Source organism: Xiphophorus couchianus, chromosome 14, assembly GCF_001444195.1.
Source record: "Xiphophorus couchianus chromosome 14, X_couchianus-1.0, whole genome shotgun sequence".
Taxonomy (NCBI): domain Eukaryota; kingdom Metazoa; phylum Chordata; class Actinopteri; order Cyprinodontiformes; family Poeciliidae; genus Xiphophorus; species Xiphophorus couchianus.
The window spans coordinates 885,119-911,824 of NC_040241.1; the positions used below are offsets into that span (position 1 = coordinate 885,119).

Sequence of the window (26,706 nt, forward strand, 5' to 3'; positions counted from 1 at the left end):
CTGCTGGCGTTCTCACTAAAACCAGGAAGATCACATCACCCAGGTCTAAAGTCCTTCCATTGACTCCTTGTGGCTCAGAGAATAAACTTTAAAATACTGTTACTAATTTATAAATCACTGAACTGCTTAGCACCACAATACATTAAAGATCTGCTGTTGTTGTATCAACCTTCCAGACCTCTCAGGTTCTGCTTTTGGTTCTGCTCTGCATCCCCAGAACCAGAACCAAACATGGAGAAGCAGCATTCAGCTTCTATGAACCACAAATCTGGAGCAAATGTCCAGAAAACTGCAAAACAGCTGAAACACTGAACACCTTTAAATCTAGACTAAAACCCTCCTGTTTAGAGTTGCTTTTGAAACATAATCAATTAAACATTGATCAACATTCTCATGTGTAACGGTGGAACTTGATAAAATATAATGTTTAAATTGCTGACTATGCGTTCTATGACTTTCTACTTTTGTATTTTTATGATGTAAAGCACTTTGAACTGCCTTGTTGCTGAAATATGCTACAAAAATAAACTTGATTGATTGATAAGATCAAAGTGACGTTAGGACCATAACATGTTAAAACTGAGGTCAGGACACTTTCTGACCTGGTCACCCCTTTCTGGGGGGCCAATGCTTAGTGAAGATATGATTTTTGATAAACTCCCTTAAGACCAGAATTATATAAAGGTCACATGGAATAGTTTTGATATTTATTTCAAAACAATGTGTAATCAGTAACTGTTTTTCTGAAATATACCTCAATAGTTATATTGAGGTATAACTATTGAGTAGTTATACCTTTTTCTCTGTTTAAAAAAACCATATCTTGGCCTGTTGTTCCTCTGTGAAACACTTTACAGTCAACTGAATCTACAGTCAAATTCACTCAAAATGATTCCAATGCTGGTCCTACTGCAGCTCTGATTATCAATGTGCTTTCTTGGGTGCTTTTATTTTGCTGGGTCAGTACCGGATATGGGGAAGTGTGTGTGTGAGTCTTGACTGTGTTGAACGGATCCAAAGTATCAGCGCAGAAACAGCAGGTCGCTTCGTCCCTGTGAGAGCCGGCGGGATCCACGAACCTGGAACTGAGAGTAGAAATTACCCCGCAATTCATTCAGTCTAATTGTATTTCTTGTCTTTTCTTTTTCTTTTTTTTGCCGGCGGCGGTTCCGACATAGGACCAGGTGACATATAGGACGCGGAGGGGAAAGACTCCCAGAGTATTAGGACAGCTTTCAGTTTCCCCGCTCACTTGAACATGGCTTCAACCACCTGCACCAGGTTCACTGATGAGTACCAACTGTACGAGGAGCTGGGAAAGTAAGTTCTGTTCATTATCTTGGGTGGTACGGAACCGTGTTCTACCGGACTCCACCTATGGTAGCAGGACGCCCCGCTAAATCTCGGTTTAGAGTCTCTTCAGGTGTTGGGGACACTCCTAACTCGGCTTTATTCTAGTTCACGTAATCAGAGAAGGACTTTTGAATCTGACGTTTCTGTTCCGATTCTGGAACGTGAACGGGTTGAGCTGAGAACACGAGCCTCCTGACCTGTGTTCGGCCACTCAGGTGTTTGAATCAGGACAGAACTGGAGCTGCAGTTTGCTCCAGGAGGGCGTGGTTCTCCAATCTTTGCCCTTTGCATCAGAAGCTCCTTTTGTCTGGGGTCAGAGGTCACTTTCTAAGGAACTGTTTATTGTTTCGCTTTGTCTTCAGGATTGCGGTTCAGTAGGTTTGGAATTCACGATGAAAATTAATATATGAACAGCATGCATGGATGGAAGTTTGGAAGTTTAACTCACAAAGTGCACCTAAAAAACATTTTAGTATGTTATTTTATCCCGCTGTCGCACTAAGCTTCCCAGAACTGCCTCCCAAACTACTGCAGGCTCGCGAAGCTAGAGACTTAATTCAGTTTAGAGAGATCCAGAAATTCTTATATGAAATTCTTATATTATTATTCTGGGCTGCACAGTGGAGCAGTTGGTAGCACTGTTGTCTTGCAGCAAGAATGTCCTGGTTCGATTCCCGGCTCAGGAATCGAACCAGGACAGGGAAAACATGCCTGTCCATGCTGGGCTCTCTCCGGGTACTCCAGCTTCCTCCCACAGTCCAAAAACATGACTGTCAGGTCAATTGGTCTCTCCAAGTTATCCCTAGGTGTGAGGGCGTGTGTGTGTGTGTAGGGGTGTGTATGTGTATGGTTGTTTGTTCTGTCTGTCTCTGTGTTGCCCTGCGATGGACTGGCGTCCTGCCCAGGATGACTCCGCCTCTCGCCTGAAACATTCAGTGGAGATAGGCACCCTGCTAGGGACAAGGGTGTACAGAAGATGGATGGATATTATTATACTGTAAAATTTATGGGAAAATAGTAATAATGGAACTGAACAAGACACTGAACACAACTTCCATCTTCACGAAATGTAAACAAAAATGGAGGGCATCAGATTTTAGTGGTTGTAGCACGACGCAGTGGTGGTCCTGGTTTGTGTGGCGCCTTTCGAACCACCCTTCCGGCCCCTTAACACCTAAGGCACTCCCCAACAAAGTTGTTGATGGGGGTTGGAGGGCGGGGGGCCCTGGGCGCTTACCCATGTCACCCAATCTCCACTGCCACAGAGCATTTCTCCTGCTAGTGCTAGAACCACATGTTTGTTTTTGGTTATATTTGCCCAAAATGCCCTGAGCTACAGAACACTTGGTCTCTCTGATAGGAGAACTAGAGTGGCCTGTGGTGGGCTTGGAATTCACAGCTCCAAAGTGGACCAGAGTTCACTTTAGGTTTGTAAGCGGACCAGAATTCGCTTTTTTGGTCAGAGTTGCAGATTTCTGCTCAGGTTCCTCTTGAAAATGAGATCTGAATCTCATTGGTTAAATAAAAGGAAAAAGGAGAGTTTGACTGTGTATTCACACCTCCTCAAACAAAGATGGTGTTTGTCTCATTTTAGGCAAACAAGCTAGAGTTGGATTAAAGCAGATTAAACACAGCTGGTGTGAATGCACCCCAATATTCTGGTGATTATATGTTGTGCAGCCCTAAACAGATATGCTGCTTGCAACTTTCTGAAAGCTTATTTTCTGATACATTGAACCCTGGTATTCACGGTGGTTAGAGACCATAGTTGCCCTCAAATAGCTAAAATCTATGGATACTTGAGACGCCCTTTGAAAACAATTATTTCTACCTATTTTAATAAAATCCCAAATATACTGTAATATAGTATATGTGTAGTATAGTATATAACAGTGTTTTGGCTCTACTACAGAATCCAATTTCCATGTTTTTTTTAATGAACTCTTTGGGGTTCAGTCAATTGGCCAAACATGTATTGGCTGCTATACAAATACCAGCCAATAGTGTTTCAGGTAACATTGCAACTTTGTGTTTTATTTATCTGACATAAGCTACATGAAAAAAATTGTCGAAAAATCCACAAATACTAAACCACAAACAGACACAAGTCCACTGTATAACAGTAACTGCCCAAAGTCTACTTCACATTATTATTCAGTTATTTGTTTAATTTCTTTGGGAATAATAAAGTATTATTCTTAATAAATATATTTTGAAATTGATTGGAATAAAACTTGGCATCTCTGAATGCTGTATAAGTAGATCTGATTGTTTCTGTTTTAACCTGTTTTCTAGCTTTTGGTTATTCCCTTTTTTGCTCAAAGTTCTTGAATTTGTCATGTGGTTGCTACTTTATTGTACTGATGTAATCAGTGATGGGTTAATATGATACAGTATTAACCCATCAGCCATTCACCAGCGCTAAATGCGATCTTTCAGGAACGTGTTTCCATAGAATTCCTGAAAAACAAGGAAGCACCTGTCCATGTGAGTTTAGTCATGCAGGAAATGTTTGATCACACAACCTCTGACCAGCAACTCTTTTTGTCCTGTAGGGGAGCTTTCTCTGTTGTGAAGAGGTGCATGAAGATTTCCACGGGACATGAGTATGCTGCCAAAATCATCAACACCAAGAAGCTGTCTGCCCGGGGTAAGAAACTAGCATCTGAGGAGAAGTCCTCAGATGCTGCGTCTCAGCGGGAAGATGTTTTAGCAGCGTCACCCCTCAGAACTACTTCCTCTTTCAGCCACAGGCTTTCTCACGCCTCTGCAGCCTCATTGTGTCTGTAGCAGCAGAAAGTCAATGCCGCTGCAGTCTAACCACAGCTCACTGAGCTGTAAATTCACTTTTCTTTTCCTTTTTTAAACTTCCCCGGCCTTCATCCACAGCAACAGGTCGAGCTTTGTGTGACTCATTCTTCAAATAGTGTCTGACTCACGCAGATGCCAGCGGTAGCGGCTGGTAGAACAGTGGAGTGGTTTATTTCTCTTGCAGTGAGCGTCTCTTCACACCGTTTCCCTTTTTTTATTTTGATAATTAGGTGTGCAGTGTGGGCCAGCGCTCCCTGCTGTCTGAGCGTTGCACTGCTGACTGATCCCTGCTGCAGACCCTCACACAGAGAGGAACAGACTCCGTAGGCACATGTTGGCCTTGGTGTGCAGAGAGTCACTAAGGAGCAGGGGATTTCCTCCCACCATTAGCAGCTGCATGACGAAGAGCAAAATATGTGATTCATGCGGTTGGGCTGAGAAGGCCTGAACCATCTTGTAGTAAACTTGGAGGGGAAATCTGATCTGTGCTGGTTGCCATGGCCGTTTCCATCCGTCTTGTGCTCTAATGGTTGGCTCGCTGAGCTGATGGTAGCTTATGGGGACAAGTTAGAGCAACTAAGCAAGACCACCAGATCTGCTTTTGCACAGATGAGCAATGTTGGATGTCAGAGCAAAAAGTGTGCAGGAACTTGTGGCTTTTTAGGGTGCATTCACACCAACCATGTTCGGTCCGTTTTAATCCAACTCCAGTTTGTTGGCCTGGTGTGAGGTGTGAATGCATAATCGAAGTATCAAGTGGACCACAGGGTTTCCCCCAGAAAACTTGTTCAGTCCGGTGGTCGGCGCCGAGGCGGTCCAATGGCAGTCCACCGTGTTTTTGTATTAAAAGATGTTAAGTAGACAGGAAAAGTAACAGGAAAACATTGCCAGTGAGATACTATTTAAACCCACAACTAGTCTTAAAAACAACAAATAAAAAAAATGAATATCAATTATTTGCTCTTCTGTTTAATCCAAATTAAGTCAGCAGCTCCATCAGGTCCCCCAGGCCTTCAGGGGCCCCATAAATGCTAATATTTTAACACAAACCACAGATACATAAAAGTAACATTTATTTATTGAGATTATCAATGCTGCTAAATTTGATTTAATGGTGTCAGAATACATTAATTAAAAGATTTTAAATTGTTTAACATTTAAATGTAAGATTTTAAGGAGCTGGCAAGTTTACTTTGTACAACTTCAAGGAACAATATTCATAGTTAGACTGTTTTGTTACCATAGCAACAATCTGATGCTGTGAGTTTAATCTTTGAGTTTGAGCTCTGTTTGTTCACCAATACAAATTAGTAAACTGCAATTAAAATTTATTGGTTTTTAGGTTTTCTAATTAAACTACTCCCCCTCTCCCAGATTTCACTAAATCTAACACAGAAGCTGTTAGAGGTGCTGATGTTTTTAGCAGCAAGAGGGGCCCCTAAGTCAAATTCTGCTCCAGGCCTGATTCAGCCTTGGACTTGCCCTGCATGATGAGTTAAATCTCTCCCGGCTTTAAATGCCTAAACTTATCTTTTAGGAATAAATTTGCTCCGTCAGTGAAACACTCAGAGCAACAGAGACCCTTGCAATCTGGTTGAAATTAATAAAAAAAAATAATAATTTTTTGGGGGATTATTAATTTTTCTAATAACAAAAACAAGCAACACTTGGCCTGGTGGGGGGCCAGCAAAGCATGGCGGGCCGCCAGGCTTATAACACACTGGGCTTGTAGTGTGTTAAGCCCAGTGTGATGGAAGATACAGCCCTGGTTGTATCTTCCATCACGTCTGTGTTGCAGCGAGTTTGAAACGTTCCAGTTGTCCCATCTCTTAAGAGGATGAACAAAAGCTAAAAACTGGAGATGTTGCACTGCTTACTCAAATGGTGGACTAAAGCAGAACCATCGTAATTAAAGTAATATGTTGGATTTAATTCAGCCTCGGGGTTCTGATGTACTAGTTCTGATTCCTGCTCCAGATGCGAACCAGGAGGACGTTGTGAGGCGCTATGCCTTCAGACCCCAGCAGGTGAAGTGCCCATAACTTATGTGGAGTTGTTTAATTTATTATAAGTTATTGGGGCCACAGTTAGTGGTGTTTGTCACCACGGAGAAAAAGTTGTATGTGTTCATCTGCTTTATGTGTGATGGGATCTGGATTTGTGTGCAACTAATGTTAATTAATGTTAATTAAACCGCATAAAAATTAAATGCAACTGAAGAGCCTATGTCAATATCAATTTTAATTTGATGGGTAAAAATGGAATGTGACGGGTTTTTTTGTCCTTTCAGTCAAAATGATGGACAACTAAAAGTCAAGCACCATCTCTGAATATGATATGTAATTTTTTTTTCTTCCATATTGCCCAGCACTACATGGTGAAGTCAATAACCCATGTGGATCATTTGTCCTGTAAAAAAAATCCCTGAAGTCATTGGCAGTTTAAGTGAAACGCCATCCAGATGTTGTGACCATGGATCTTGTGTTCAGCGGCAAGACAGGCCGGCAGGAAGGAAAAACTAGGCCAGTGGTTAACAGACAGTGAGTCTTGGACTCAGTGGAGTGGAAATGATCACTTCACAAACCCACACGGATGTGGAAAAGCTTGCTCAGGTTTTAGGGGCAGCCATTCTGTCGTTTCAACTTCTGGAAAATACCCGGGGCTCCAGCTGTACACGGTGCAATGCTCATTACCATGGAAACAAACAAAAAATGGAGAGCCAAATATAGTCTATGGTGAAAGAATGAAGCTGAACTGTATTTTATTACTGCAGTTTTTTGTATATGTGGGGAGATCATTCATCTAAAGGATGACCAGATTACATTTGCAGTGTTGAATGGGCCTTTTTGGTCAAAGTTTCTCCTGGGTAATGTCCAGTATGGTCACTGTACTACACTGTCCACTCACAGAAAGCAGCCACCCTCGCAATCAAAGGCTTGAAATAAGTTGTGTGTTGGAAGTCAGCCTGGCTGCTGTTGTCAGCAGCTCAATAAGCCACTTACACATTACACTGCTAGGACCAGACATGAAGCAGGAGTCAAGATGGGAGATCTGGTATCATACGAGCTTGGATGTAAAACATAGCAGGGTCATGAGCATGAGCAGACAACAGAATTTGTCTTTAGACTGTATCTAAATCTCCTCCCTGCTCCTGCTGACACATATGGCCTATCATTTGATTCCTACTGAGCTAGACCTTGTATGTTGCCTCCATGATAAAGCAGAAGCCTTGGCTTTCTTTCCATCCAACTGTCATGGAAATGTTGAGGAAACTTTTGAAATATTGCTGAAAAAAGAACTCGAATTAGGCACGTTTCCATCAACTGGCTTGGACTGGCGAGTCAACCAGGTTACGCAACTAAAATGTTGCATCTGGATGTTTTAGGAGACTATTTCAATATTCAAAAGAATATTCACTGAACTCCAATCCAGAATCGCACAGCATTCTGGGAGATGTAGGCATAGGAAAGGCTTTTGCTGCTCACTTAAGCAAGGTTGGTGGTATCAACTAATTCACTCACTCTTTGGTTGCCTGGCAACAACCACAGTTGGAGTGCAGCAGCAGTTTGAGTTTTCACCACTGTGCCTCATAGCTGCTTAAAAATGACAAATGTGGAGTGAAAACTGTGGATAAAACGGGAAAAGTCACACCACAACTTTGACACCATTTCAAATATTCAAAAGAAAAAACAAATCAATAATAATCAATATAACAATTATCAATATAAGCAATTATCGATATTGACTGATATGAAATGCTTATATTGTGATAAGTTCTTCAGCCAAAACTAGCATTCCAACAGGCTCACAATGAACTGACGATGGGTTTTAGTCAACTGAATTGCTCTGGTTCTTGGTGTTCTACTTGAATTTGACATGGAGTTTAAGTATTAAAAGACATACCAAGTGAAGATGAAGTGCATGTATTTGTGCAAAAAATTCATGCTGAACTTCCCTTTTTAGAATTGATGCACACCTGCTTAGAGCTTGCTGAAAATATGTCGTTGGACCAATGCAAAGCAGCATGAAAACTAGAAATTAGGCAGCTGTGTAAAAGAACAAGTGTCTGCCTAATTCATCTGCCTGCCTAATTTCCCATCAGTCAGATGGTGAGAGTTATTATTCTTTCCCTTTAAAGAGTGCTTTGTGCTATTTGTATCTGATACAAAACTGTTGAGCCAGCAGAACAGTGGAGAACACAATGGGAGAGGTGGGTAATCCAAAACCTGTTCAAATCAGGAGTGCTGACATTCTGGAGAACTTGAAACAAAACTCAAGACTGCTTTTTTTCTATCTATGGAGCTTGGACAGAGTACAGATTACATGGTGTTCAATTTGGGAGGGAACAATTGCTGCAAACTGGGACTTGTAAAACAAACTTTGCAGCTTTATATTACAAACAAATACCCACAATTTTCCATTAGGGCAGGAGAGCGGGATTTGGGTTTGTGCATGTGTGCATTCATATTTGCATTTGGTCGTTGCATGTAAGGATCTATTGTTGATAGTGTTTATGACTTCTTCCTTATCTAAACTGATGGCTCACAGCCTTTAGATTATGTTGAGGTCTCTGCCTTCCATTTATGGAATGTGAATGTTTGCCTGGAAAGCAGAGAGGCAGTTTAAGTTTAGACACTGGTGAACTTAAACCCATTTACTTGTTTATATTTTGTGAAGAAGGAAGTTACGCTCAGTGTCTTCAGAGGTTTTTGTCGTTTCCATCAGTAGTTCTTGGTGCAAAGGGGGAGCAGGCTGGGTTGGATCATTGGACTGGGTTCAGTGTGAAAGAGAACCATCTTGTTCCTCAATCAAACACAGTCTACTGGACTATCAGTTCTGAAAACTCTATAAAGAAGTAGCTCTTGTTTTTTTCCTTCTTTTGTAACTTCTTTGATCATTCATGATCTGACATGGGTGAGAATTAGAATTTAGATCTTGATGCTAAAATGTAAGAACTTTGTTTCCACCATATCTATATCTGATGATTAAAAGAGAAGCATTTGCTCCTCAGGGTTGAATTTGCTCTGCTGGCATCATTACAGTGGACACTCCTAGAACCAGATATCTGTGAAACAGCAGATTTAGCACTTGACTTTCTTTGTACTTTTCGGTCACTTGGTACTTGTTTAATGTCGTCCACCTTACGGTAATAAGCTGTTTCTTGCTTTTTGCATTGCAGCCGTTTTAGAGCTCAGAAATAGAGAACTTGAGATGTCGCCTTCTCCCAGTGTCTGAATTCGATGTAAAGTGGAGTATTCTCTTTGGGCTTTCATCAAGTAAAATAGGCCAGCCACTTGAGGGACAGACTTCTTGCTTTAATTAGGGCCTCTCTGTCTAGCTACTGTAGTCTACTGACAGCATCTATCAGACATGTTTTCTTCTGCTTTTAATAAAAGCTCTTTTGGAACGAAGATACAGGGTTGGTTCTATCCCTCAGAGACTTTGGGATTCTTCACAAATGTCATTTTCCTCTCATTAATTTTGTTTTTCATGAAGTTGATTTTCACAGAAAAGTAGACTGTAAATGCATTGACATGTACAATAAAAAACAAGTGTATTGTTGTATGTTTTAGACACCTTTCTTAATTTGAATAATGTACTCTTGCTTTGCTGTTCCAGGGTGAAAAGTGGGGAGATTTTTGTTATCTCAATGTTTGCCCTTGAAGAGGGGGAATGACAATGAAAAGTGGGTATTGATTCATTATCTTCTCACCTTGTTGAAACCACACAGATTGCTTTGCCTTTTCCTCGTTTTGTGTTGCTTTTTTATGTTGTTTTTAAGGTTCGGTATGGAGCACAGGGACATTTTATTCACTATTTCAAATCATTTACCACATTTTATTAAGGTTTTAGAACTCCAGTGCTGCACATTCCATCCCATATTTCTCACCTTTGAACCTCTAATATGAAGCAGCTTTATAGATTGTATATTGCTTCCTTTAAGAAAAATGGTGAGCAAATTCTAGTCACAGTTCTGTTCAGAAATTCCTCCTGGTTAACTTCAAGTGTAGATGGAGCTGACAGAGCATGTGTGACTAATAGAGGAAGTGAATTTCTACTGCACACAAGTGTACAGTTGAAAAATATTTGAATAGTGGGGGAGAAGGGTAGGAGGGATCGGATGTTTTAATACATAAACGGATAGTGGTAGGCGTCTTCTTAAACAGACATCTCACTCAAAACCTTGACATTTCTTCTCTACTGCAGTCCCCCTACTTCTGATATTATCAGGACGAATCAGGCTATGTTTACACAAGGTTGCTGTCTTGAAGCTGACGGTATTTTTGGATGTTGATTGGAGAAAAGGTTCTACACTTAGACAGCACTGGCAAGATATCTTAAATCCGCTGTATTTGTCTGGTCAGGCCACTAGGCCACTAAATTAAACTCAAATTCTATGTTTAGAAACTGATAAAAAAAAATTCTCTACTTATGTCAGTTTGACATAGTTTAAAAAGGTTTATTTTTCAATCTGATTTAACAAATGTATGGTTTTTATCTTTAAAAAAATACACTTTTTGAAATCTTTTTAAAAATTTTGTCTGTAGTTGAGTCTTATTTGTTTTAACTGGGAGTGTATCTACTCCCAGTTATCTAATACTTTGAAAATGCACAACAGCAAAACTAATTCAACACTATAATATGCCCCTCAGCCACAGTCTAGTGTGAGTCAGCATGAATTAGGTTTCAACACCATCAATTTGTCGCAAAACATTTCTGCAAAGAAAAACAATAGTGAATATGAAGCCATAAAAGGAGGTAAATGATTTCATTACTGTGTCTGAACGCCTGTACACTTTCACTGTACTGCAGATACCACAGTTCTAACTTGTATTAAAAAAAAAAATAATACAATAATAAGTCAAACAGAAAATTTGTATTGGCCAGTGATAAACAAAATGGATTATCCTATTTATAACTAATCCAAAAATAAGAGACTTTAACAGTTCCTCCTAACTGCTTAAAAACTGTAAAAACTAACGCCACCATGCTGTTGAAAATTATATAAAAAATTGATCAGATGGAATATTTATCCCATTTACTATAGAAATAGGCATTAGTGCTGCAAGAAAATAGAAAAGTCTGTTGATGAATTTCAGCTTCAACATTAACAGCCTCACATATTACTGTCTTCGTCTCATGAGATAGAATTTGTTACAGAGACTCGAGACTTTGATGTTTGACTCGAGTCAGAGTCTCACACTCAAGTCACAGTTTCCTGTTAGTAGTGATAGTCTTATAGGTTGTAACCACATTTTGGCTTCATTTTGGTGACTACTTGGGCTATTAAGGGCACCTGGTACTGGCCTCAATCACATTCATTTCAACATTTGGATTGCTGTCATTTGGAGGTCCAAACATGTCCCTAACAATTCCAAATGAGTTGTTTTTGCTGCATGTCCCAAGCTGTGAATTTGTTGTTATAAAACCGCTTGGGGGGCTGGGTCAGGGTTACAGAGTTGGAAAGATGCGACCTGAAGCCTCTGTTTACTTTTGGTGTTTCATTCTGCCCTGCGTGTTTTAGATCAGTGGTCCTCAATCTTTTTATCACAGCGGACCGGTCAAGGCTCGGTAATTTTACTGCGGCCCGGAGGGGGAGGGGTCACATGGCATAATTTTCAATTTTTGGCGACAATTTTCCCCTTATGACTCTCGTAGAGCATTCCAAATTCTAAGATTGTCGCTTGCGATAATCGTAACCGATCGTCTTAGCGTGATGTGTGTCACGACTGATCTGGTCCAGTCGGTAGAACGTCGGAACGGCTCGGGCATTTTCAAGCTGTTGGATTGTGTTGGCCCAACTATCACAACCTGTTCAAGTAGCCAATCAGAAAGCACGGTGACGTAAGCACCGAGGGGAGTTCCAAACAGCTGACATGGCGCAACATAGATCCCAGTTTAGTGCATAGTGCAGTAAATGGAGCGGCTGCTCCCGCCGTCATTTATCCAACGCCTTTTCTTTTTGTTACGTCTTTAATCGCTTAAAATGAGTCCACAGACTATCACTGTTTCTACATCTTCATTCATCCGTGTTTATTCTAAATCCATGTATGGAAGGTGGGGGTTTACGAGATTTTCTTCTGGAACTGGGAGGTTCGTAAGCGGAATCGGTTCGTGTGGTGTGTTGCTCCTGCCGTGTGGCTGGACACACGAACCGATGGAACCTGTTGTACTTTTAAGACTCATAAGCTCTACTCCTCTCCTCTCATCTGGACCATTGCCCTAACGCTCTCTGACTTTGGTCGCTATGGTAACGTTTATGCATCCCTTCAACATAAGATACAGATGCGCAACAAAAACAAACCTTTTATTTTCATGAACATTTTAACTCTCGATAACAACACATCAGTGGGAGCCCTGAGCTTGTTTCTCTGCATCGGTTCCATCTGGGAGTGATGAGAGACAATAACACCAGGGTGCTTGGTCTCTATGTGGCGAAGCAGTTTGAAGCTTCATTGCCTCATTAACGAGCCGGTCACCATATCATGCAGAGCTTGGAATGTGGGAATCACCTACCGGGATAAATCCATTCTCCTGTCTCTTCTCTGGGCCTTTTCACCTTTGCAAATAAACTTTCCAAAGAATCTGATCTTTCTTACTCATTTTGCTGCTTGTGGCTCAATGTTGGCGCGCAAGATGTAACTTAGAGAATCTGGTTAAAGGATTTTCAAAATAAAAGATCCTCTAGACTCATAATACATAAAACGAAAATATTTCATTATTTCTTGTGCGGACCGGGGTTTGGAGATGACTGTTTTAAATGTTCCCCTGCTTCAACACACCCCATTCAGATGATTGTATTTCAGCAAAACCCTTTTAATCAGCCATCAATTGAAATCATGTCTGCTGAATTAGGGGAATGCCCAAAACTTCCAGGGCAGTGTGACTTGAGGGCCAGGATTGAAAACGCTGGATTAGACATTGGCATTTCAATCATTAGAATTGCATAATATGTTTGCAGTCCAACCTGTTTGCCAACAGGTTGGACTGCTCAACTCCTTGTAGTTTTTTTTTGTCAACATATTGCACACAAGCAGTCAGCAATAATATTTACAGACAAGAAAATGTACAAAAAGGAACCACAACCCACTATCCTCAGCATACAGTACCTTACAAAAGTATTTGGCCCCTTGAACTTTTCAACTTTTTGCTGCTTTTCAGGCTTCAAACATAAAGATCTAAAATTTTTATTATTTTGTGAAGAATCAACAACAAGTGGGACACAACCGTGAGGTGGAACCAAATTTATTGGATATTTTAAACTTTTTTAACAAATACAAAACTGCAAAGTAAAGTGTGTAATATTATTCTTTACCTTCAGTGCAGCAAACTCACTAAAGAAGATCAGGTTGGATCTCTGAATGATCCAATGTTGTCCTAAATGACTGAAGATGATAAATAGAATCCACCTGTGTGTAATCAAGTCCCCGTATAAATGCAGCTGCTCTGTGATCGTCTCAGGTTGTGTTTAAAGCGCAGAGAGCATCATGAAGACCAAGGAACACCAGGCAGGTCCCAGTTACTGTTGTGGAGAAATTTAAAGCAGGATTTGGATGCAAAAAAGGTTTCCGAAGCTTTAAACATTTCAAGGAGCACTGAGCAAGCGATCATATTGAAATGGAAGGAGTATCAGACCGCTGCAAATCCACCAAGACCTGGCCGTCCCTCTAAACTTTCATCTGGAACAGGAAGAAGAAAGATCAGAGATGCAGCCAAGAGGCTCCTGGTCACTTTGGATGAACTGCAGAGATCTACAGCTGAGGGGGGAGAGTTTGTCCATAGGACAACAATTAGTGGTACACTGCTCAAATCTGACCTTTATGAAAGAGTGGCAAGAAGAAAGACGTTTCTCAAAGATATCCATAAAAGTCTGGTTTAAAGTTTGCCACAAGCCACCTGGGAGACGCAGCAAACATGGAAGAAGGAGCTCTGGTCAGATGAAACCAAAATCAAACTTTATGACAAACGGCATACATTGATTCAACATTGATCAGACGTTGGCATTTCAATTATTAGAATTCAACCATAAAACACTGATTCAGTTATGTCTTTTTTACATTAATTGGCTAAAATTGGATGATATTTTGATGGTTGATTCACCGTAAATCGTCGACCTTAACCAAAATTCAGCCTTGTTGACAATAATTCAACACTAAATTACCATCGCTTGCTTGAAAGTCAACTTCAGAGTCATTACCCAAATGGGTAATGACTCTGAAGTTGACTTTCTAATTATAGTTCATAGTTCATATTTTGTTAAATTGTGGTGTCATGAATTGCCAAACAGATCAAATCTTTTCTGATTTTATTGTTAGAAAAGATGTAAAAACTAACAAGTCTATATTTTTTCATATTAAAAAATGAATGGGCTCATGCCATGTTGTTGGTCAGTAGCTCATATCTCCAAAGATGACAATGAATTTGTATATGCCATTTAAAGCTGCATTGATCTCTACAGGAATATTAACCCTCTCTTGGTTATTTCTTAATGTACAATACAGTTTGCTCACAAAACAAACAGCTTCAAAACTTAGCAAAATATCTGTTTAGTCTTGGAATATAACAGCAGTAATGCAGTATGGAGCTTTGACCTCACGTTTGTCTCTGCATAATACTTTTGGGTCCTAAACTCCTAGGAAATTTCTTAAATACCACAAATAAAAGATGGAAAGCTGAATTAAGTGCAATGCAATGGTAAGAAAGAGTAACCAGTAATAAATTCAGAACAAGCGCTTGTAAAATAGCATTGCCTGGAAAAAAAAAAGAAAAATGAAATCAAGTGCATACTCAACAGATTTCACATTGACAAGTCGTTTCATATCCAGTTTCCATGTGTTTTATCAAAGAACATAATCTGTTAGAATAGTTTCAGGTCAGATTTGGTTTCCAGATAAGATGAGCAGAGTTACGTCTGGTTCTACTGAATATGGTTTTGTTTCCCAGGCTGGAACTTATCCAGATTTTTAGAAGCACCTGCATTGTTCTTAATGTTTCTCCTGTGATCCCTATCAATCCAGACCCTTACTTTATCCTTAGTGTTATAATTCAGAAAGCATTTATAGAACATGTTTTGTAGTTTTACTATTGGTCATGGCCCTTGTCCAAAGTTAATTCGCCCCTGAGATGTAAAGATGTGTGTTCATAATAAGCAAGAAAGACATCAGCATTGAGCATCAACCTGTAAGGTGATTTCCACATAGTTTCAACTTCCAGCATTCTCCAGGCAGAACAAATGCTCATTATTCTACCATGGACCTGTATTCATAAGGGTAAAGGACCATAACTAGCTCAAATTCATGAATACTTTAGACACCCTTTAAAAATGGTTATACTTGTTTATTTTATTAGTGCATCAATGTGCACAGTGGAAACAATTTTGGCATTACCATATAAGCTATGGTCTTCCTTATCTCTGTTCTTGGGAGGTTCAGCCAATCGGCACCAAGGAAAATGAACATCAGTCCATGTTTGGCTGCTTGACAGAAACCGGCCAGTCTGTCAAGTAGCAGCTTCCTGGTATTTCAGGCTCCCAAGATGCATCTTCTTTCAAATATTTTAGATATGCTCTTTTCCGTGAATAATTTGTAGTTGTGTTTGCTGTTCCACAGAAAAATCTAGGCATTTCTGTCGACCTCCATTATCTGTATTATAACAAGGCTGTTTAAAATGACAGCTCTCACATATTTAAATACCTTATAACCTGCTTGACAGAAAATCATTTGTGTACAGTGTTCCCTCTTTCTAACCTAATGTAGTTTAGATGTATCTTTTTTTTTTTTACAGATAAAATGTAAACTTAATTAGATATTATGATGTTATTCCCTTGTTAAAAACTAGAGTGTTGCTTTAATTCTTTCATGCATGTTTGAGAAATCTGTTCAACTTCATGGCAACCATTCAACTGTTGAAAACACCGGTTGGATCTAGTGCTGCCTTAGAGATGCAGCTCCTCCTCAGGTCTGCCAAGCTTCCACCCCTCTGATTCTTCCCCCACTCATTTCCTTCAGACTAGCCAGCAGCAATTAGCAAACACCTGGTAAAACTGCACATCTGCTGGGCTTATTATATAAGCAACTTCTCATTAGGTCTGTCACAATAACAAATGTTGTCCCAGAAGTTATTGTGATAAATGATAATGTTGTTTTAAGACCATTTTCAAGTAACATAATGGTAATGGTATGATACAAGAACTCATTCTCAAAGATCAATAAACTTTAAATTCTAATGAATATTTAGAGGCATTTTGATTTTGGTTAATGAACATTTAACACTCAAAAGGGAAGAAATATCCAAAATAAATTAAACAAACAACAAATAAAATGAATTATGAAGTATCTGTAAACAGAAGTGTTCTTTTCAAAAAGGCCTATTTGAGACCAAGGCAGTCTGAAGATTTTTGTCATCCAGTTTTTGGTAGAAAGAGAGAGAAGAGAAAAACACTAAATCATGCAAATGTAAATTATTGAGCTGGTTTTAATTTGTCATGTGATTCATTGATTTATTGGTTGCAACAGGCTTACTTCTCAGTGCAATGCTGGTAAAAACTCTTTTAAAGGGTTAGAGGAGCTAAAACTCTGCGTCTTCCTGAAGGCAGAGTGTGAAAAGGGGCAGAAGTTTTTAAAGAGACAGGGGCTCAATTTAGGTGTTAAAATTCTTTTAAGTCATATTTGATACAGCATTTTTATAACAACTGAAGATAATAGTTACTTCATCATGCTGTAAAATGGCACTCTGCACCTGGAAAACACAGAATACTGCTGCTCCTTTTAATGTAAGAAGCATTTAAACAACTAGAATCCCATCAGAAAAAAATGTTTATTTCTCATATGTAGGAAACACTTACAGTACATTATTGTAAAAGAAGAAAGGTAATATCACCTATCTTTTTTTTCTTTGATTTCTTATTTTTTAGAATCATCCAACCCCATTGATTAGTTCTATGTTCATAATAGTCAATACCAAAGCTTCAAAGTCCCCATTTAGAAATCTATGCAAGACTTCCTCAGTGCTTTCATTGGAAAAACAGAGCTTCTATTCTGTCTTGAATTTATCTGAGCTAGTGTTCATGGCACCTTCAGCACTGGATAATTAAGGTTGTGTCACATCACTGAGATTTAACGCCTCCACTTGAGGGTGACTGACTCTGAGATACAGACTCAATGAGCTTCAGGAGAGGGAAAAATTTTGATGTTAGTCTTTGTTCTCTTGTCTTTGGTTGTTCAGGGTTACACTTCATCAAAAGCAAATTACTTAGACTTACACTGACTTTATTGTCATTTTGCATGCACAGGGTGTATACAGAACGAAATTTCGTTGCATATGGCTCAGGACAATGTTTTGAGCTTCCAATGTTGTGAGGTTACTCCAGAATAAAATAAAATACAGTATAAAATATGAATATAAATCTAAATATAAAATATAAAGTGCAGGACTGACAGTAAAATAGAAGTTACTTAGTTATGTATATGTGCAAGGTATAAAGTGGAGACCAGTTTTTGAGTGCAGTCCAGTTAAGAGTTCAGCAGTCTGATGGCAAGTGGGAAAAAGCTGTTTCGGAACCTGGTGGACCTGCACCGGATGCTGCGGAACCTCTTTCCAGAGGGCAGCAGGGAGAACAGTCCATGGTGGGGGTGTGAGGGGTCACTGACGATGTTTCGGCCTCGGGACACGCAGCGCTGGGATGAAATGTTCTGAATGGAGGGAAGGGGGGCCCCGATGATCCTCTCTGCTGTCCGCACCACTCTCCTCACGTTCTTCCAGTCGGAGGCGCTGCAGCCTCCACACCACACAGAGAGGCAGCTGGTCAGAATGCTCTCTATGGTGCTTCTGTAGAACGTCTTGAGGATGGGCGGGGGCAGGTGTGCTCTTCTCATCCTCCTCAGGAAATACAAGCATTTCTGTGCCCTCTGGACCAGAGACGTGGTGTTCACAGTCCAGGTCAGGTCGTTAGTGATGTGCACCCCCAGGAATTTGGTGCTGCTGACCACCTCCACAGCCGAGCTGTTGATGAGCAGTGGAGCGTGGCTGGGCCGGTTCTTCCTGAAGTCGACGATCATCTCCTTCGTCTTGTCAACGTTCAGGATCAGGCTGTTGTCTCTGCACCAGTCCACCAGCTGCTCCACCTCCTCCTCTCTGTAGTCCAGGTCGTTGTCATCTCTGATGAGGCCCACCACCGTTGTGTCGTCCGCGAACTTCACGATGTGATTGGTGGCGAACCTGGGGGCGCAGTCGTGTGTCATCAGAGTGAACAGCAGAGGGCTCAGGACGCAGCCCTGAGGGTAGCCTGTGCTGAGGGTGATGACATCGGAGGTGTGTTGTCCGATCCGGACTGACTGAGGTCTGTCGGTGAGGAAGTCTAGCAGCCAGTTGCGCAGGGGTTGCTGAAGCCCAGGTGTCCCAGTTTTCCTGCCAGATGCTGTGGGATGATTGTGTTGAACGCTGAGCTGAAGTCCAGGAACAACATCCGCACATGAGTGTTCTTCTCCTCCAGGTGAGCCAGGCTCAGGTGTAGGGTGGAGGAGATAGCGTCCTCAGTGGAGCGGTTTCGGCGGTAGGCAAACAGGAACGGGTCGAATGTGGAGGGGAGTCTGGAGACGATGTGTTCTTTTACCAGCCTTTCAAAGCACTTCATCATGATGGGAGTCAGTGCCACAGGCCGGTAATCGTTGAAAGAGGTGACTTGAGGTTTCTTTGGCACCGGAATGATGGAGGCAGTTTTGAGACAGGCTGGCACTGTGGCTTGGTCCAGTGAGGTGTTAAAAATGTCTGTTAGAACACCAGCCAGCTGACCTGCTCATTCCCTGAACACCCGCCCAGGTATGTTGTCGGGGCCTGGGGCCTTCCGTGGGTTGACTCTTTTCAGAGTCTTCAACACATCGGCTGTGTCCAGGCAGAGTGCCTCCTCTTCCTGGTGGGGAACAGTTTTCTTTGCCGGAGTACTGTTCAGTGCCTCGAACCTCCCAAAGAAGTTATTGAGTCCATTGAGAAAGTCAGCATCAACTTCACCCACTGGGGGGGAGGATGGATTGTAATCTGTGATCGCCTTTATGCCTTGCCACATACTCCTGGTGTTGCTGGTGTCGTGGAAGAACTCCTGTATTTTCTGACTGTGGGTTCGCTTTGCTAACCTGATAGCACGGTTCAAGTTGGCTCTTGCTGTCCTCAGTGCCTCCTTGTCGCCAGACTTGAAGGCTGAGTTCCGTGCTTTTAGCATTTCCCGTACCTCTATACTCTTGTTTTAGGATCTGTCCTTCAAAGTAATTGAACAATATCAATAGCCAATACTTGCACTTTTTGATAGTGTCTCAGAAAGTGGTGAATGTGGCAGGTTCATAAAAGACCACAGATATGTGTGAATGCAGCATTATTCAGGGTAAAGTGAGTGCAAGTGAAATGTGGAGCATGTCCAGAGGTGGATTTGTGTTTTTCTGTGCTTGCATGTGTAATCCAGGGTTTATAATCCCAGTCTCGTGCCACTGTCACTGCACCATATCAAGGAAACCTCCTCCACCCACCTAACCACTGTGGATTATGGCTGCTTTGAGCTGTGGCGAGAGGAGCTGAGGGAAATATTGTCATATTTGAAACCCTGCTCTGTCAGGAAAAGGTGGATTGTGGTTTTACTAGATGAGCGTTAGGACTTTATCAGCAAGTGATGAGCATTAAGTCTGATGATCAAGAACAGACAAAAAAAGATTCTGGTATGAGGTTACCCACGAAAAAGGCCCCAAGTCCCTTTTGGCTTGGGAACACCTTCGAGTTCTCAAAATAAACTGTGAGTGTCACTGCGATTCCCTCCCAGACTTGTTACCAGCATGACACAATCACAAGTGGAGAACAATAGTTGTAGTAGTCTGTTGGGAATGTCTGATACATTCTTGCTGCCTCGTTAATCCCTACGAATGGATCAGTTTAGAGTGCTGCTCCAGTGTTAGTTCAACAGAAACTATGTGAATGTCTGTATGTTTTCTAGCCTTTCACCAAGTACATGCTTGGAGAGCGGCAGAAGGTGAAATGTTCAATCAAATCAGAGATCATGTGTCTGCTTTAATCCCATCATGGTCTTTGATAATTAGGACACATTGGACAGATGTGAGGCTTCATAACATTTCTAAATTACGTTTGAAACAAAATGACTTATTTTAAACTGTCCTGAATATAAAAACCTGGAAACAGAGTGTAACCCAGAAGAGAAAACGACCCTTTTCTCTCCTTTCAGTTACTTTAATACACTTGTGCTCTTTTATCTTGGGAAAAAAACCTGTTATCAAAGAACTTCCATCTTCTCTCTAGTGTGAACATTGTAGTGGTAACAAACCAGGACGACAAAAGGAGCTGAACTCAAATACACAATTTGACTTGACCAACAACTAAAAGGCAAAATGAAACATTACGCTCAATAGGACTGGGCTTTAATTTTTGATATGTTGGTCTATTATTTTTGTATAGTTTTTTTATTATTGTTATTGCTAAATGTGATTTTATTTTATCTTCATCTAAACAAAAATAACAAATATTAACTAATTTCCTGCTTCCAGCCAATTCATTTCACACTCACCTTAATTCCTGTTGTAATCCTGCCTAACCTAGCAACTGGTCCATTACATCTAAATGATTTCAAATTATTTCCTGAGACCAGTGTTACAAGAGGGATTAAAATAATGATTTTGTTTCAAACATAATTAAGAAATGATGACTATAAACTGGTTGTGCTTTGGTAGAAAGATGATTCATCATTGTCAACGCTGTGTTATTAAAGTCAAATTGCTGTTGAGCAATTTGACCTGTCTGACTCTCTTTGCTCATCTTTTCATTCACGTTTGCGACTCTGCATTGCCGATGGCAGTACAAGACTGTGCTGCTGGTAACTAGGTGACCCTCTCTGGACATTTTTGAACCTGACTTTTTTTTTTTTTTTTTTTGCGAATACAGTCCCCTTTATTGGAACAAAACAGGAAATTCCTGGAATACATTGGTTTTTCTTTCTTTTCTTTTTTTTATTAGAGCCAAAAAAGGAATATATATATATACTGTATGTTTACCAGAAAAACCTTTTTCTGTATTAATATTCCAGCAACTATCACATATCGGCCATATTTATCAGCTATAACGTCAGTGGGCGAGAATTGTACTGTTCTACTAATCAAAATGGCTACTCCTCTGGATTTGGAATTAAAATCTGAATGAAAAATTTGATTCATCCAAGAGCAACGTAACCTGTTGTGATCCTTAATGCGAAGATGAGTCTCTTGTAAAAACACTACAGAAGGTTTTAACCGCTTCAGGTGGGAAAAAACTTTTGATCTTTTAACAGGGTGACCCATGCCCTTGATATTCCAGCTAATGAAACGAAGAGATGTGCCTGGTCCTGCCATACCGGGGTCTACAGTGGTATTAACCATTTAAGAAAACAAAAATAAAAACAACCATCAAGAGCTGAAATGGTCCTCCCCACAACCCATACCCAAAAATAAACCCATAACAAAGCAACACCCAAAGTCTCCATAAAAACAGAACAATGGAGACAGCAGTGTTATACACGGCAGTAGTTCACAATAAAATGTGAACTCGGAGATGAAGCAGAGCGAACAAATACAGAAGTGTGTTTAACAAGAACTGGCTAATAACACCCACCAACCTCCAAATTAGAATACTAGTATGTGCATTATTATGCTACTTTAAGATTATTTCTATTATCTTGCAACAAGATTGAGAACCTTAAAATCCCTATATAATGGAGAAAAATACTACATAACAATAAACATCAGTGTAGATGCTCACAAGCGTTATTAATTTCTAAACTGAACGGGATGTAACCATATCTTTAATATCCAAGTGATGTAAATAAGCCTGAATTCTGACTAAAAGTTAAGAACTATATATTCACCCTAACAGTCTATGACCAGGGCTCATTAAGAGCAAATAGGAATCACTCAGAAATCAAAGTTTGAACGTATTGCTTTGCGTCCTCGGATGCAGTAAACTCCTTTACTACTCCACTGTAAGTAATGCGCAGCTGCGCTGGGTAGAAAAGTCCGTACCTGATCCCTTCCATGCCACGAAGTAGCCGCTTTACCTCATTGCAGGCTGCTGCAGCCCGGGCAACCTTAGCAGTGTGATCCGGAAAAATCGATATAGTTCCAGCTCCGACTTTAATCCGCTGGCGCTCCCTCGCTCCAGACAATCACTGTAGTAATGAAGCCTGCACATAATTATTCGAGGTCGTTCGCCTGGTTTGGGTTTGGGTTGGAGAGAGCGATCAGACCGGTCCACCAGCGGTTCCTTTTCCAGCCCGAGCACTTCCTTCAGTAGCGCAGCCACGGCGGTAGGTGAGCAGGAGTCAGCGCCCTCCTCCACGCCGATGATCCTGATATTGTTGCGGCTTGATCTTGACTCCAAGTTCTCACACTTGTCTTCCAACATGGTGACCTTAGCCGTAAGCTGCTCTAGAGTAGTTTTCATACCGGTAATGTCATCAGTGCAACCCGTGAGCGCCTCCTCCACGTCCCCCACCGTGGCCGTTAGCTTAACCAGCTTAGCATCAGTAGCAGCATAGTCACTTGCTAGATGCGTCTTCACGGCTTGTACCTCAGCTTTAATGGATGACAACGCATCTCCAAGTACCTCTTGAAGTTCCTTCTTAATAATGCCGGCGATGTCTTCTTTCAAAGAGAACAGTAGTTCGAGCTTTAGGGTATCGGCGTCTGGGTTCATCTGAGTCGGAGAGGTTACAACACATGGCTCTAGCGGCAAAGAAGCCGAGGCCTGTGAGCATGACTTTAGCTGCGTCTGAATAGTACGAGATTTTCTCCTTCCTGACATTGCCACCTGGTGCAAAAATATATACACAGGACCAGAGTGCAAAAAAGTAGATAACAAAGATTTGGTTTACAATGAAAAGCACAGTTACATCATCAACAAGCATTACTGCTCGTAGACTACAGATCTCTATCATTGACCAAATTTCCATTTGTGTAACTTATACATCGTGCTAGTACAGAGTTGGCTGCTGCAGTCTCTCATCGTCTCCTACTGTGTTCCATCTTTACTCCACCCTAATGACTTCTTTGCACACTAGAAACATATAGGACCGAAAGAAACCATGAACCATGATTATGTATGTATCTCTGTGTGTGTGTGTATATATATAGTATATGCTGTATATATACAGTATATATATACTTTTACGATGTTTTTTTTTTTTTTTTTTGCGTGGTTTCGCTTCCCCGAAATGGACAGGTGTTACGTCTGCCGCGTTCCTCCTGAGCGCCGCTCTCCTTCTGGGCATGGGAGGGTAACGTCTTCCAGCTCCATTTGTTGAAACTGATGAGTTCAGTTTAATTCTTCGCAGTGGCGGAGTCGCGTCCGCATTAGCTGTGCAGCTCAGTGTGCATGTTATGGTCTAAATAACTTCTGCACCTTTCTTTATTTCCCCAAGATAAACTGTCGGCTCCTCTGTTTAGACTATAAATAGATTAGCACAATATTGTATTCTCTTTAGTTTTCTCAGGTCTGTAATGCGCTCCTGAACCAGACGCTCCAAAGCGTCCTGTCCATAACTCTTCAACACCCTGTCAGCTCCCAGTCCGAAAGACTCATGAGATGAGTCCATTAACCAGTAGAGTTATTGAGACAATATTCAGAAAGGATTTTTTTATTAATTGATTTTAGTTGCCTCTGCAATGAAATCTTTGAGTCTACAATGTCTGCCAATGCGCACCAGACAGGGGTGTTAATTATAACCTGTCAAATGACAGAAGACCTTTAAATTTTCTGGTCTTTTAAAAAAATAATCTGTCAAATACAGAAAATATTCCGTTAACGCGACCTCATGTGTGGCACACACACCACCTTACGAAAGTCTTGTTCCCCTTGAACTTTTCAACCTTTTGCTGCTTTTCAGGCTTCAAACATAAAGATCTAAAATTTTTATTATTTTGTGAAGAATCAACAACAAGTGGGACACAACCGTGAGGTGGAACCAAATTTATTGGATATTTTAAACTTTTTCCACAAATACAAAACTGCAAAGTAAAGCGTGTAATATTATTCGGCCCCCTTGTGTTAATACTTTGTAGCGCCACCTTTTGCTGCGATTACAGCTGCAAGTCGCTTGGTTTTGTCTCTATCAGTTTTGCACATCAAGAGACTGAAATTCTTGTCCATTCTTCCTTGCAAACCAGCTGGAGCTCAGTGAGGTTGGATGGAGAACGCTTGTGAACAGCAGTTTTCAGCTCTTCCCACTGATTCTCAATTGGATTCAGGTCTGGACTTTGACTTGGCCATTCTAACACCTGGATACGTTTATTTGGGAACCATTCCATTGTAGATTTTGCTTTATGTTTGCGATTATTGTCTTGTTGGAAGGTAAATCTCCGTCCCAGTCTCAGGTCTTTTGCAGACTCCAACAGGTTTTACAGGTTTGCAGTATGTAACTTTATAAATAATATTTTTTTTTACATATTTGTTAAAACTGTCATTATGTTGTGACAGTATGGTATATAAATAATCTGTGAAAAATGTATTTCCTCAGCCTTCTCCCAGTGCTATCTAGAAACAACCAATCAGTGACAGGAGAGTTTTAGTGCTGTCAATCACTATCTCATGTGGCTGCTCCCTCCCTCCCCTTGCTCTGTACTGTGCTGTAGCTAGCAATAACGATAAGTTGTTTCTCAACCATTAGCACCATTAGTGAGTGAATGAGGTTGATTGACAGCACTAAGATCCTCCTCCAGGTTCTGATTTTTTTGTTTTGGTCAGAACGTTGCATTACTTTAACCAGCAATAGTAGTTCAGGGAGCAGGTGGAGGAGATTGATCTTTTCACAGATTATCTGTCTCATAACAAACTGTCACGACGTAGTGACAGCTTTAACAAATATGGAGAAAACGTATTTTTTAATTAAAGTTGTATACTGCAGCTTGAATTAACTTATATGTAGATCCCCTTTTCAATTAGAGTGCAGACTCCAGTTTTATCTCAGCTTTAATCTCTTAAACCCTGGATGATTGCAGTAGTTTTCCTCAGCTCTTATTACATTGTGTGCATGTGTGCATCTCCAAACACCCATGTATTTTCCAGTGAATTTGTGTTCCTGGAGTTGAACTGGAATGTTGTCACACTGGGTTGTTGGTAATTTTGCAAGTGCAGGCTTGCATAGACTAAAAGACAACAGAGGAAGAGGTTATTGCTGCCTCTAGGGAGGTTCAGTCTGCTTTCAACCTGGACTTGCTTTGTATTTGTATAGCACATTTCAGCAGCAAGGCATTTCAAAGTGCTTTACATCATATCAAACACAGAAACACAATGCAACATAGAATCAACAATCAAAACACAGCATTAAGTAAAGTTCCATCAATAAATTTGTAATTGATTACATTTCAAATACAATCCTAAACAGGTGGGTTTTCAGTCGAGATTTAAAGGAAGTCAGTGTTTCAGCTGTTTTACAGTTTTCTGGAAGTTTGTTCAACATTTGTGGTTCATAGATGCTGAAAGCTGCTTCACCTCGTTTGGTTCTGGTTCTGGGGATGCAGAGCAGACCAGAACCAGAACCTGAGAGGTCTGGAAGGTTGATACAACAACAGCAGATCTTTAATGTATTGTGGTGCTAAGCAGTTCGGTGATTTGTAAACTAACAACAGTATTTTAAAGTCTATTCTTTGAGCTAGAGGGAGCCAGTGGAGGGACTTTAAAACTGGTGTTATGTGCTCTATCTTCCTGGTTTTAGTGAGAACGCCAGCAGCAGCATTCTGGATCAGCTGCAGCTGTTTAATTGATTTGTTGGACAGACCTGTGAAGACGCTGTTGCAATAATCAATGAGACTGAAGATAAACGCATGGATGAGTTTCTCTAGATCTGGCTGAGACATTAGTCCTTTAATCCTGGAAATGTTCTTCAGATGATAGAAGGCCGACTTTGTAACTGTCTTTATGTGGCTCTGGAGGTTCAGGTCAGAGTCCATCACTACTCCCAGGTTTCGGGCCTGATCGCTGGTTTTCAGTTGTAATACTACTCCACAGTTTGTAAGTAATAATAAAAAAATAAATGTTCCTGTTCTGGACAAATTTTTTCTGGATTCTAAGTTCGTTCTAAATCCTTTTCTGGGTTGCAATAATAGGAGTCTCTCTGCATCCAGGGTTTCCCCCAGTGTATTATAAGCCTGGTGGCCCGCCATGCCTTTTTTTTTTTTTTTCTTTTTAAACTGGATTGCAAGCATCTTTGTTGCTCTAACGCAGGGGTGGGCAACTCCGGGGATCGAGGGCCGGTCTCCTGCAACTTTTAGATGTATCTCTACTTCAACACACCTGAGTCAGATAATGAGGTCATTAGCAGGACTCTGGAGAACTTGACTGCACTTAGGAGGTGATTCAGCTATTGGATTCAAGTGTGTTGGACCAGGGAGACAGTCAAGAGTTACAGGACACCGGCCCTCGAGGACCAGGATTGCCCACCCCTGCTCTAACGTTTCAATGGTGGAGCAGATTTATTTCTAGAAAGTTAAATTTATAGAAGATAGGTTTATAGTTCATGCATTTAAT

At 40.8% G+C, this 26,706-nt stretch overlaps 1 protein-coding gene across 7 annotated transcripts in view; it reads left to right on the plus strand.

The window, feature by feature from the left end:
* The first annotated feature begins 993 nt into the window (after positions 1–993).
* camk2d1 (calcium/calmodulin-dependent protein kinase (CaM kinase) II delta 1) overlaps positions 994–26,706 on the plus strand; it is a 127,816-nt gene continuing 102,103 nt past the window's right edge. For 3 of the 7 annotated variants that reach the window (XM_028037815.1, XM_028037818.1, XM_028037820.1), the window contains exons 1-2: positions 994–1,320; positions 3,909–4,003. In XM_028037815.1, coding sequence (XP_027893616.1) covers positions 1,259–1,320; positions 3,909–4,003 — 157 coding nt within the window. In that variant the 5' untranslated portion in view covers positions 994–1,258. The remainder of the gene's footprint in view (positions 1,321–3,908; positions 4,004–26,706) is intronic. The other 4 variants (XM_028037819.1, XM_028037822.1, XM_028037816.1 and 1 more) reach the window with 3 other exon arrangements.